The 13,273-nt window shown below is 37.4% G+C and overlaps 1 protein-coding gene across 5 annotated transcripts in view; it reads right to left on the bottom strand.

Moving 5' to 3' along the window:
* Positions 1-13,273, bottom strand: part of ptprz1a (protein tyrosine phosphatase receptor type Z1a) — a 72,241-nt gene that overhangs the window by 33,296 nt on the left and 25,672 nt on the right. For all 5 annotated transcript variants that reach the window (XM_017713676.2, XM_017713675.2, XM_017713674.2 and 2 more), the window contains 5 exons: positions 11,123-11,194; positions 3,916-4,095; positions 3,517-3,668; positions 2,536-2,628; positions 202-268 (listed from right to left, as the gene is read on the bottom strand). In XM_017713676.2, coding sequence (XP_017569165.1) covers positions 202-268; positions 2,536-2,628; positions 3,517-3,668; positions 3,916-4,095; positions 11,123-11,194 — 564 coding nt within the window. The remainder of the gene's footprint in view (positions 1-201; positions 269-2,535; positions 2,629-3,516; positions 3,669-3,915; positions 4,096-11,122; positions 11,195-13,273) is intronic.

The raw sequence follows: 13,273 nt of genomic DNA on the forward strand, positions 1-13,273 counted from the left end.
GGTCATGGTATATATGATGTGGCTTCTGAATGATCTCCCTAGCCAACATAATGAGGCTTCTGAGGATTTGGCTGATCTAAGCATGAGGGAAGTTACGCTTCAATACATTTGACAATGTTAGCTCATCTTTTATTTCCCAGGACTGCACATTTGAGGCTCCATTAAGTACCACAACATCATTTTAAGTTAAAATGTACATACCATGTCTGCTGACACTGTTGACTGCATCAATGATGGCTGCATAGTTTTCATTATCCTCAACACTTGTCTGTGAGAGAGGGAGATAAGACACTTCAAAATGTTTTATATAATACAGTAACATCATATTGTCTCTGTCATATCAAGACCTCGGAACATAATTTTTTTTTCTCATCTTACACCAGCTGGCTTACAAGTGTCTTAAACTAGAGGCCAAAAAAGAAGACTCAAAATTGAGCTTTTTTATAAAAACATGGGCAAACAATACAAACTGTGCAAAAAATGTTCTAAATTCAGTTATAATAATACCAAACTGCTGCTGCCATATCAAAACTTTATAGCTGATTTCAAAAGGTTTTCTTATACCAGTGATATACAGCGGCCCTAAAAACTATTTGGCCACTTAAACCACTTAGTCACTGGTGAACTTTAAGGGGTTGGTTACCCTTTTGGCTTTTTTGATTCTTTTGAGATATTTAAGAAAATAATAGTAGTTTTAGAATCCTTTAGCACAACATCAAATTAATGGTAGACTCTATGTTGAAAAAGCCTGAAGAAGAATTTTAACCAGACTGCTGTAAAGCACAGAAGTGAAAATGTTAAAGTCTTTGGCTGTTTGTTTTACAGTGGTGTTGGTGGGTTTGTAATTATTGATGGAATTATGAAGAGTTCCTTTGAACTCAAAAGAGTTCAAAGTAATTTTCGATGCAAACCTGTAGAAGTCTGCAAAAAAAATTGCATAACTATAATGACCTGAAACATACCAGCTACCATTTGAAAGATTAGTTTGTGAAAAGGTTAATTACAGTCTTGGAATGTTCTGTTTAAAATAAATGGCACCTGGTTTGTTTCCTTACACAACAAACTTGAACCATTATTAAGTGTCAAATGTCCAAATATTTTTGGGGGCCACAGTATACTATCAATACTTAAGGACAGCAGTCTCAATTTTGCTGTACAGTATTTCTCTATAGGATGCACGTTACTGTGTGCTGCCTCTGAAACCCACTGTTAACTTTAGCTCAGACTGCTGGGTCTCATTACCCTCAGCATCAACAGTAATCAGCAAGACAAAAAAATGCAACCGTCCATTAATCACTTTTCTAAACCTTTTCTTATAGGAAAACAAACAACCTTCTCTAATCATCTCACATCTATCAAACACATCATGATGACCATCATTATGATCTTTACACAAGCTCAACACTCATCAACATGTATACTCTCCAGGCAAACTACACATGTTCACACAGGCATACTCCATACCCCAAGAGATGCCATGTGTGTTCTAAACCATCTAGTTCCTCCACAGAGGTAGCATGTTCATACAGGCCATGCTCTCATGCTTATAAGAAAATACATAGAACAGAGGCTACTGAGAAACCAGAGACCACAGATGCCTGGATGCTATTTTCCCACATGAGTAACAGAGTTGTGCAAGTCTAATGACTATTCTAATGACAAGTCTATTCCTCTCCATCTCCACCCAATCTGCAGTCCACTCCTCAGGCTAAACTGTGGGGAGAAGAAGGTGTTGTCAGCAAGTCTTTAATATCAACTGGCTTACAGTACTGAGGCCAAAATGAGAGCTTCTAAATTTGAACTTTTTTATTTAACACAAAGGCAAATAAAACCAAAAATAGATAAAATAAAAATGGATAAAATGGATACTGACTGTATATAGCTTTAATGTATTAGACCTATTGTACCACTGTATTGACCCACAACTTCGAAGCCATGAAAATGAGCTCAAAATAAGAATAAACCACTGAAAGCTGAAGTGTGTACATCTTTACTCTATTTCTAACTTAACCAACAAAACTATGACCATTCTTTTTTACTTTTTAATTTAGTGTTTTCAGTCATGTTGTGTATGACTGCATTATGTCTTGTATGCATGTCTTAAAGGAAGAAAAACTGACTCTGAGAAGTTCATGGTTAATGAAATTATAAATTTGGCTAAAACACTGACAGATTAATGTATTGCTATATTAAGTGTTTTTAAAATCACAAACAACATGAATGCAGTTTTTGTACTTTTCTACACACAATGTGACATTGAAACTAATGTGGCAGCGGACTATGTTTTTGAAAAACTCAGATTTTAGAAACTTAGTGGTGTTACAGTATAACAGACTGTTTATATGCTTTACAGTTAAATTACATAATATTCAAACCCCATTTACCACAGGAATGGTAGCAAAATCACTGCCAGTTACTTAAGAGCACAATGATATTGTAGTCTTCAAATATTCTCTCTCTCTCTCTCTCTCTCACACACACACACACACACACACACACACACAAACAGACAGATAAACAATCATTAGCACTCACCTCGATCAATATAGCAAGAGCCGTAATTTTTCCTCCATTCATCAGGGCTGCATCAATAGAGCTATGATGGGCTTCATAACAATATATCTGCATCTGTGTGCATAATTGATACTCATTATACACAATTTATACACATTATACATGCCCCTATATACAACTGTTTATAGGAACTGTATATTAAAAAATAAGTCTCTGGGAAAATGTCATCTCAGGTCCTCATTTAAATTACATAAACAATGCAAAACCTTATCAAATGCTCAATGTTTTGTGTGCCTCTATTAAAGGACTGCACATTCCAAAACGTCAAGAGTCAAGAAGAACAGAATGAAAGAATGTTGCTCAAGGGCTTCAGACCAAAGCATAGAACAACATAAGGGCAGCGTACATGACTTTAGTACAAACGAAGAAGACATTGCAAAGCAAAGGCCCAGCATATTGCTCCTGTCAGAACAAAACCTTCTTACAAAATGTGCCCATGGCCCTTAGGAACATACCAAAATTTTGTAATGAACAAACCAATACTTGAAAATTATTAACCTTTATTCAAAGTTGAGAATGTTTTTTAGTTCTCCTGTAAAGTTACCAATTTTGAGATACAAGGTTTTGTTCTGACAGTACCGATATATATCAGCTGGCTGATAAAATCAACCAATATTAAGGTTTCACAGATTTATTAGCATCTTCAAAAATATAAATTTTACCTTGATGTTGAAAATAAACACACATCTCTAATATGATGAACATTTGTCATTTTTGATAATGTTAATGGTTTCATGTTGTTATACAACTCGTTACAGAGACTACAAAGACCACTAGCTAGTCACATTTTATTACACAGGCTGAGCTGGTAAACTTAAACATGTGAAATGAAGCTCAGTTAGATAAGACAGGTGTAGTACAAGACAAGAAATATGTCATACATATAGTACAAGTAACAGTGTATATGTGGATAAATATAGAGCAAAGAAGTCTTTCTCTTACCTCCAGGGGGAATTTTATTCCATTGAGGCCATGCTCAGAGCCATCAGAAGAGGCATTGCAGCGACCCCAGTGAAAGATGATGCGGCCCACCTTAAACCTGGACCTCAATCCCCCTCCACTCACGTAGAATTCACCACCCACATCTATGGCCACTGGAGAGAGAGAGAGAGACAGAGAGCTCATTACACATGTAATATGTAATATGTATACAGTGTTTTACTGTTAAATACACCCAGAGAGGTCAACATACTAGTAGTGAAAAGTATCAGTTCATCCTGTATAAAGTCATTAGTCTTGTGACTTGCATCTTATGCGATATTTCCTGCAATAGCATTCTAATCTTTACATTTTACTTCATATCATTATCAAATTCCATTTTCAGATGGAGTAGCAGCACACCTGTCTTTCCATCGTTCTTCACTGTGGTTGACTCATCAGTCTGCTTCTCCCAGCCCTCTAACCTTAGCTTCTGGAATTGAACTTTGACCTGTGCTAGACTCTCCTCGATGTTTATTGGTGATTGTTTGGCGTTGTTACATGATGGGTATTTCCTGGCCCAGTTGTTTTGGTTTAGAGTTCCTAAATAAAGAAAAACATTGCTGATATTAATTTCTCAGAATGAAAAAGGGTGAAATTTCCTGGTTCAAAAACAGGTTCCAGTAAAACAGCAACATTCCCCCCCCCCCCCCCCCCCCCCCCACCCACCCACACACACACACACACACACACACACTCTCACTCAGGTATATTATTAGACAGAGAATATTATGAGCTAAAATAGATGCTTAATCTGGGTTCTCTCAAGGGACATGTCTTTAACATGAAGATAAAGCTGATGAATGAGGCCATCCTTAGTTCTGGGTCATTGCTATTAGCATGTCAATAGCTGATAAACAGTAAAGTAGAGCAGAGCACAGCAGAGTAGAGGACAGCAGAGTGGTGCAGAGCATAGTATAGTATTACAGGGTATAAGAGCACAACATCAGAGTACAGTCAATTGTTAGAAAATAATAAGTGTAAATATGTTAGATAATAATAAGAGTTACATAAGCAATCATTAATAAATATTTAAAAATAAAGGAATAAATATATTAAAAATGAATTGGAGAGGACACTGTTAGTATGTATTATGTCTTATGTGGGCCAGTGATAAATATGGGATTTCAAAATAACAATTTAACAAATTCTAAATTTTAAAAAAGTATTTAAAACAATATATTTAAATTGCATTCTTGCCATATATTGATTAAAGTATTTCAAATGAAAGTAATGAACTTACAACTTTTTTATACAAAAAAAAATGTATGTCCTGAGTGTGTGTAGCACTCAACAACAATACAACACATGTGCTACTAATGATGTTATATAGTGTAATGTGGAGTGTGTGGACACAGCACGTTTCAAACATCATTACATGAGTCTGCACTGAAGACTCAGTAAGCACTGCTGAGGATCACTGCTGCTCGGCTAATGACAGGCCTGACAAGATCAACTATTACCAGCTGTAAATTTGCTGGAGACAAAAGCAAGTTAAACACTCTGTTTCTTATTAGCCATGTTGTCCGTATTTTCCAGTTAAGTACAAGTAGGAGGAATGACAGAAAATACAGTGTCTTATTGGGATACACACAGTGATTGTTTTTGATTATATCAGTAAGTTTCTTCCTTCTAGCCTCTAAGGATCATAAAAGTAAAAAAGCAAACAAAAGTGCTGTGTACTGGAGGGAAAAAAAGGAAACAGAGTTAGAACAAAAGTCCTTTTAAGACATTGTTTTCACAGTCTCAGTGATAAACAAACTTTCATATAGTAAATTGAGTTACCTACTTTTCTGAAGGCATTTAGCCAGTTTTTGAAGCTGGACTCCAATGAAAGTACTCTCTGAAAGGGGCGTTTTAAATGAGAGAGAATTTGAGACGTGTGTTGCAGAGCCAATACTGATAAAAGAGAGCATTCTCCACACACCCACACACACACACACACACACACACACACACACAGTCCACCTCTTCCCACATGTCTTCTCACACACATTTACCCACTGACAGAGACACAAGCTCAACACTGACACCTCCTTCAACCTTTCAGGAATTTATCAGCTTTGCCTTAGAGTTAAATGGAGATATCACTAAAAGCACAGCATGTTTCTCACATCTAACATATTAAAAATTTTAACCCACTGAGACTGTAAGTGATTACTCCTGCCAGAGATACTTCAGAATTTTATAACACTTTTCAACCCAGTAAAAGCAAAAGGAAGCATCATGTCGATGGAACATTAACTTTCTTTATTTTACTGTATAGTTTGTGCACACATCTCAGTGATGCTATAGAAAAAAACACTTTGGGTTCCCTAACGAACCATGTTCACACAATATAAAGGTTCTTCCTATAACCTTTAGATTATATAGAGATTCTTTCACCCTTAAAATGGCTCTTTACACTCATTCATCTAATTTATAAAAATTATCCTCTTTTATTTATAATTATGTTTTTTTGGTTTGCTTTGATTTGTACTGGAGATGGTCAATGAGGGCTCTTGTTGGTACTTATGATTCACCTCAATGACATCATAAATGAGTGGTTAATGTAACTAGTAGCACTATTTAGTTGGTTGGTAACTAGTGTGACGTTAGCATGCTGAGGAAGGTCGTTTGCCAAAACATATCTGTGCTTTTAATTTTGAGAACTATAAAAGTGCATTTTTTTATCTTGTTCTTTTGGTTCTCTAAAGAACCCTCTAGAGGATAATTATATTGCACAAATGCTGTTTTGCTTGTATTTAATGCTTTTATTGATCAGGAGGATTAATGGTGATTCTCCTTCTTTCAGAGAAAGAGCGTTAGACACAAAGGAGGCCTGAGATATAGAACAGACAGGGAAGAGATGAGAGTTAAGTTTCAGATAAACTCAGATGAACTTAAACTCAGATAAACATGTTATTGCTGCAAATCTAACCATGATGTGAAATTTCTATTAAAACTCAAGAGGACACAGGTGAGGTTACGGGGCTCTTTGGTTCAGGAGAAATATCTGAGCAACAGGAGACTTAAGCAAAGGTCTCCTTTGTCTTTCCATTTGTTCTCATTATTGTCCATGACATACTATAGAGGTATTAAGGAGATCTCTTTTTTCTTTTTCTCTCCTACAGGTATCCACTTAAGGAAACCAAAAGCGGTTCTTCTATGGCATTATGTGAAGAATCCTTTCTGACACTTTTATTTTCAAAAGAGTAGTTTCTTATCATACACAGATTATTATTATTCTCATTTACGATAGGTTACAACAGAACAGCAATCTCCATTTTGCAAATAAAGAAATTATAGATGTCAAGTCTTTCTAAAGTAATGCGCATGATCTTGAAATACACAAGCTCACTTGGAAACATATAAAGTCCTTTTGTACTGAGGAAATGTAATTGAGTAGTTTTATTCACAGCCAGAAAAAGTCCATGGGTAGGGGCAGCCTCTTTGCCTCAAAGGGCATACAGGCCATTTCCTGGCTCTGGAAAAAAGAAAAGGCATTAACGCAATAAAATGAACACTACAATTTGACCTAAACTACACTGTTCAGAAAAACACAGCACTCTGGCAATGCTTTTTGTTTATGTCTTAGACTAAGTATCTGAGGAGTCATTCAGTCAAGGATAGGAACTAACAGAGACTGACCAGTCCTTAAAAGCTCTCTCTCACTACCCTGCTCCCCATTTCTCTGAATGGGAGCACATAACCATATGAGGAATAATGGTCTGTCAGGCAGTAAGTTGGTTGAAGTACAACACACCATTTGCCCCAACAGCTTATGACTTCTAATATTCTGCTGAATGAAGGTACTAGCCTTTGTCCTGCCACATTCACTCCATTACAGAAAGGCCAAAGTCTGCCAACTCGGTATGTTAAAATTAGCATACAGGAATTGATTGAATCAGGAGAGTTTAGGGGTGATCCTCAAGTTATGCAATTAGGCAGAGAAGCGGGTCAGTTAGGGGGAGGAGAAGCTGGCATTTAGGCCAGTGCCGATGAACAATGCCCCATCTGCCTGGATGCTTGTCTGCATACTGGGCACAATAATGTCCTCTTTGTCGTGCCAACCTCATGTGCCACCCAGACCTTGTTTGTTATGACGCGGAAGAGATGAAAGGCCAGAGAAAAAGAAAGGGAGGGAGGGAGGGAGAGAGAGAGAGAGAGAGAGAGAGAGAGAGAGAGAGAGAGAGGAGAGATGAATGAGGGCAAGAGAAATGTAGCACTACAGAAGTTGAGCTAACAAAATGAGTCAGTCTTTCAAAGAAATACATTACGTGACAGCAGTGGAAAATTTTTTCACAGAGGAGACAAAAGTATCAATTTGACTAAGACAATCTTTCTATGGTGACCTGCAGTGAACCAAGCCAACCAACACTAGTTATATCCACTGTCTCACAAGCAAACATACAATATTAAAAGGAAATGTTTTAAAACACCTGTATAATCCAACAGGGGAGATGCAAAAACCAAAACATTATTCTGAATGTTTTGATGTGAAATGGTGTGCTATAGAATAAAATAGCAGCTGAGGTTTTCTTTACAATGGTGATGATAGTAAGTACGATTCAACATGTCACAATGCTAATATAGCCACTTTATTTCTTATCCAAAAACACCAGTGAACCTACTTGTGTACTCTGAGCTTTTAAGTGCAATATTGTTAATGGTAAAATCTGACATATTTTATATGTTTTGAAATCCAAAATATGTTTTCTTTGGTACAATTTTGCCTTACAATGACCCGCACATATCTTTCTGCTACGAATGAATTCAAAAATACATTTAGACCAAAACCTTCTCATAAAATTACCATAAAACACTGTTTCAGCCGTCAAGCAATGTATTCATAACAATCTCTGTGAGATTTTAAGGCATTAAGTGTTTTGGACAGCTGGTTCCTATCACTACCACTTTGAAGAATTCTGACTCTTTCGATGTATTTGATTTAACGTCAAACTACTCTGAATTACTAGTTTGCATCCCAATGATTAAATTATGCAGAAATGCCATACAGAACAGAGCAAGTCATAGTGAGAAGGAAGCATTACATGCACTTTGAGACAATATTATCACAATATTGATATTATTATCACAAAATGACGGCAAGCACACTATGCTATAACAATAAGAGTCCTTGGGCAAGACTCCTTACAACTATCTGCGTAGAACGATCAAATTCACACTCACTCTGGCTAGGATCTGCTATCAATGTAAATGTGATATGCTTTGGTACTTTGCAATTTATTACTTTTGCCTGCAAGTTATGCCTTCAAAAGAAAGGCTTCTCTGTTTTCCTCAGGGCCTTTTGAACTAGTAGGACGTTTGTAACATTTTGCCCAAGGACTTCAATGGCTGTAATAGATCTTACTGGCTTCTTGCCTGGACGGGGAATTGAACCCCAGTCTCTTGTCTGTGGGTTGAGGCGGATCAACTTTATCCAACCATTCTCAACCATAAAAGACTTACTGTATCTAAATGCATATTTAAATATAATAAAATGTTAATACTTGGGCCTCATGGTAACAACATTACTTTGTACTTCTACAATATTATGTTGTAGTGATCCACATGTTAAGCCACACAAACAATTAGTTAATGATGTAGCTCAGCATTCAAAAGATCTGAAAGAAAAAAAACAGCGCAATTTCAAATCTGGCCTACTTTTCATAGCAGAGCTGGGTGAGAAATGGGGGAATTCTCCATGGTGCTATAATGAGAAAAAAAAATGTGTCACAGATGTTATTTATTGCTAAAAACCTGGACTTTTGGCTCTGTTCAATGGAAACGATGTGCTTAGATTCTGGAGTCACTAGTAGTTCAGCATGCATAAGAGATCAACAGCACTTCAGAGACATTAAGTATATTCTTATGGGATGGCATTTAGAGTGCAGCTGAAGATGATTCAGTGCAACTGTAGATGTATTATGAAAAAGGGTCTAAACCCATGTATGTAAAAACTGAACACAATCATGGCTTGTCCTGTACAAGCTGCCATGAAAAAACAAATGTATAAATACAGATATGAGTGGTACATGACAAAATGATGTTTTATCACACATAGAGAACAACTGGAATACTTTTTTGTGGCCTCCACATTTCCACAGATTATCAAAATGAATTTAAAGCTAATACTTGGAGTGTTAAACCTCCTAATTGGCTCATTTTCGCGAGAATATTAAAAAGTCTTGCATGGGCCATGGTTGGAATCAGTTAACGGCCACTCAAAGATAACCTGCAAAAGCATGTACATGTAGTGTACCTTTGTAAGCAACATTCCTCAAAATGTAGTACTACACTGTTAGAAATAAAGGTACCATGCAGGTACATGATTCTTTCATCAAGGTACAAACAGTGCAAATGTTCCCTCAAAGGTACAACAGTGGTTTTAAGGTCCAATTTTGTACATTAAATAAGTTTTGCCTAGTGGAAAAGTAGATATTTGATATTCTTTTTGTTTTAAAACAGAACCGTTTAATAAAAAGCCTGGAGAAAAGACTGGGTGTGTGGAGTCAGCACAACTTATGTTCCCTGACTTGGTACAATTATGTTCCCTGACTAAAGGTACAGAGATGTACTCCTGAGGGTACCACCCCAGTGACAAGAAGGGTACTGCCCCAGTGGCAGTGTCGCACCTTATTTTCTGAGAGTGAACATATATACTTTCAGCATATTCAGCACCTTCTTTGCAGAACTCTGACAGTCTACATTGCTTTCCAACTCTAGCTGGGGCATTACAAAGCCCTGTTATTTACAATACTACTATTTGTGCCTTGAGGCCACATAATTTGTTTTGGATTACAACAAATATTGCAATCTATTTTGAAACAAAGGGAGTTTTTAAGCTATTGCAGTTTTTGAGATGTTTGCTTGTCATAGCTCTGTAGGTTTTGATGTTGTTAAAACTGACGATGATCTGTCACCTAATCTCCTGCTTAATCTTAGCCCTCTCTGCTTCACTTGACTATTAAATATCTTCCTGTTGTTCTATTTCTACCTAATTTATTTCCTATCATTTGCCAAGGCAAGTGCTTGCATTTTTCAAAACTCTGCATCTGCATCTTCTTCCATGTGTGTTTCAGCTAAAATATCATTCAGTGACCAATTCATTAAGAGATGTCTTCATGTAGTGAAAACAATAAATTGAGTGAAGTACCAATTTAGCACTTTGACTTCTCACATAATAAAAAGCTTAATCAGAAACACGTTATCTTGCAGTACAAAACATTCACAGCATATTAAAAAATTAAGGTTACTGAGCCCCCCTTCCATTAGCATAAGAGGCAGTGAAAAGATGCAACAAGAGACAAAAGGCAAGGCATGGTCCACAAGAACAGGAACTCAAAATGCACTCAGACAAAAGCAGACTTGGCATGACAAGTCAGTGCTGATGAAATGCTCTACTTAACGGATAAGGACGAGTCTAAACTGTTATGTTATGTGGTGCATGAACCAACAAGATGGTTCCTGAGCTTTTGCTGCTGTTGCATGACAGCTGTCAGTGTAGGTACATCTTTCCTCAGTGGCTGCCTGTCTTCTCAAGAAGAAACACTAAAAATTATGTAATCATCACATCTCAGTCACTTACCCGAATATGACCAGTCTATGTTTTCCGCAAGCTTCTTCTGTGATCTGAATCCATAGGCTTGTGACACTTCAACTGGAAAAATAGAGAAGAGATGTCATTAAATTTCACATCAGCAGTTTCCATAGTGAATTATGCAATTTGTCCCATTTCTGTGCATTTATATACAGTAAAAAATGACTCATAGTAGAAACTGGCTGGAAGCAATGTTCACTCATACAGAAACATTTATTTCAATAAATGTTTAATGATACAGTGGGTTGCAAAAGTATTCAGCCCCCTTGAACTTTTCAACCTTTTGCCACATTTCAGGCTTCAAACATAAAGATATGAAATTGACATTTTTTGTGAAGAGTCAACAACAAGTGGGACACAATCGTGAAGTGGAACGAAATTTGTTGGATATTTTAAACTTTTTTTAGAAATAAAAAACTGAAAAGTGGGGCGTGCAATATTATTCAGCCCCCTTGCTTTAATACTTTGTAGCGCCACCTTTTGCTGTGATTACAGCTGCAAGTGGCTTGGGGTACGTCTCTGTCAGTCTTGCACATCGAGAGACTGAAATTTTTGCCCATTCTTCCTTGCAAAACAGCTCGAGCTCAGTGAAGTTGGATGGAGAGCGTTTGTGAACAGCAGTTTTCAGCTCTTTCCACAGATTCTCGATTGGATTCAGGTCTGGACTTTGACTTGGCCATTCTAACACCTGGATACGTTTATTTGTGAACCATTCCATTGTAGATGTTGCTTTATGTTTTGGATCATTGTCTTGTTGGAAGATAAATCTCCGTCCCAGTCTCAGGTCTTTTGCAGACTCCAACAGGTTTTCTTCCAGAATGGTCCTGTATTTGGCTCCATCCATCTTCCCATCAATATTAACCATCTTCCCTGTCCCTGCTGAAGAAAAGCAGGCCCAAACCATGATGCTGCCACCACCATGTTTGACAGTGGGGATGGTGTGTTCAGGGTGATGAGCTGTATTGCTTTTACGCCAAACATAAGTTCGATTTTGGTTTCATCTGACCAGAGCACCTTCTTCCACATGTTTGGTGTGTCTCCCAGGTGGCTTGTGGCAAACATTAAATGAGACTTTTTATGGATATCTTTGAGAAATGGCTTTTTCTTGCCACTCTTCCATAAAGCCCAGATTTGTGCAGTGTACCACTGATCGTTGTCCTATGGACAAAGTCTCCCACCTCAGCTGTAGATCTCTGCAGTTCATCCAGAGTGATCATGGGCCTCTTGGCTGCATCTATGATCAGTCTTCTCCTTGTTTGAGCTGAAAGTTTAGAGGGACGGCCGGGTCTTGGTAGATTTGCAGTGGTCTGATGCTCCTTCCATTTCAATATGATCGCTTGCACAGTGCTCCTTGAGATGTTTAAAGCTTGGGAAATCTTTTTCTATCCAAATCCGGCTTTAAACCTCTCCACAACAGTATCTCGGACCTGCCTGGTGTGTTCCTTGGTCTTCATGATGCTCTCTGCGCTTTAAACAGAACTCTGAGACTATCACAGAGCAGGTGCATTTATACGGAGACTTGATTACACACAGGTGGATTCTATTTATCATCATCAGTCATTTAGGTCAACATTGGATCATTCAGAGATCCTCACTGAACTTCTGGAGTGAGTTTGCTGCACTGAAAGTAAAGGGGCCGAATAATATTGCACGCCCCACTTTTCAGTTTTTTATTTCTAAAAAAAGTTTAAAATATCCAATAAATTTCGTTCCACTTCACAATTGTGTCCCACTTGTTGTTGATTCTTCACAAAAAATTACAATTTCATATCTTTATGTTTGAAGCCTGAAATGTGGCAAAAGGTTGAAAAGTTCAAGGGGGCTGAATACTTTTGCAACCCACTGTATATTGTACTTTATTTTTAATTGCTGCACAAAACTTTTACAAGACTACATAGGCCTATTAGCCTACTAATAGTATTTTATGGTAATCAACAATATCCCCTTTTCTCAATAATATATGTGCACACACATCCCTGCTTAAAAAAAACAGTTTAGACCAACATGAATTCCATACCATCATGCAAAAAAACCACCATTTGCTGGTTCTGCTGTTGACCAGCATACAAGCACTCAAAACACAACATGGTTTTGCCGGTGGCCAGCTAGGTTTGCTGAGTTTTCTAGCAGGGATATTAG

The sequence above is a fragment of the Pygocentrus nattereri genome, chromosome 11 (genome assembly GCF_015220715.1).
Source record: "Pygocentrus nattereri isolate fPygNat1 chromosome 11, fPygNat1.pri, whole genome shotgun sequence".
In the NCBI taxonomy this organism is placed as follows: domain Eukaryota; kingdom Metazoa; phylum Chordata; class Actinopteri; order Characiformes; family Serrasalmidae; genus Pygocentrus; species Pygocentrus nattereri.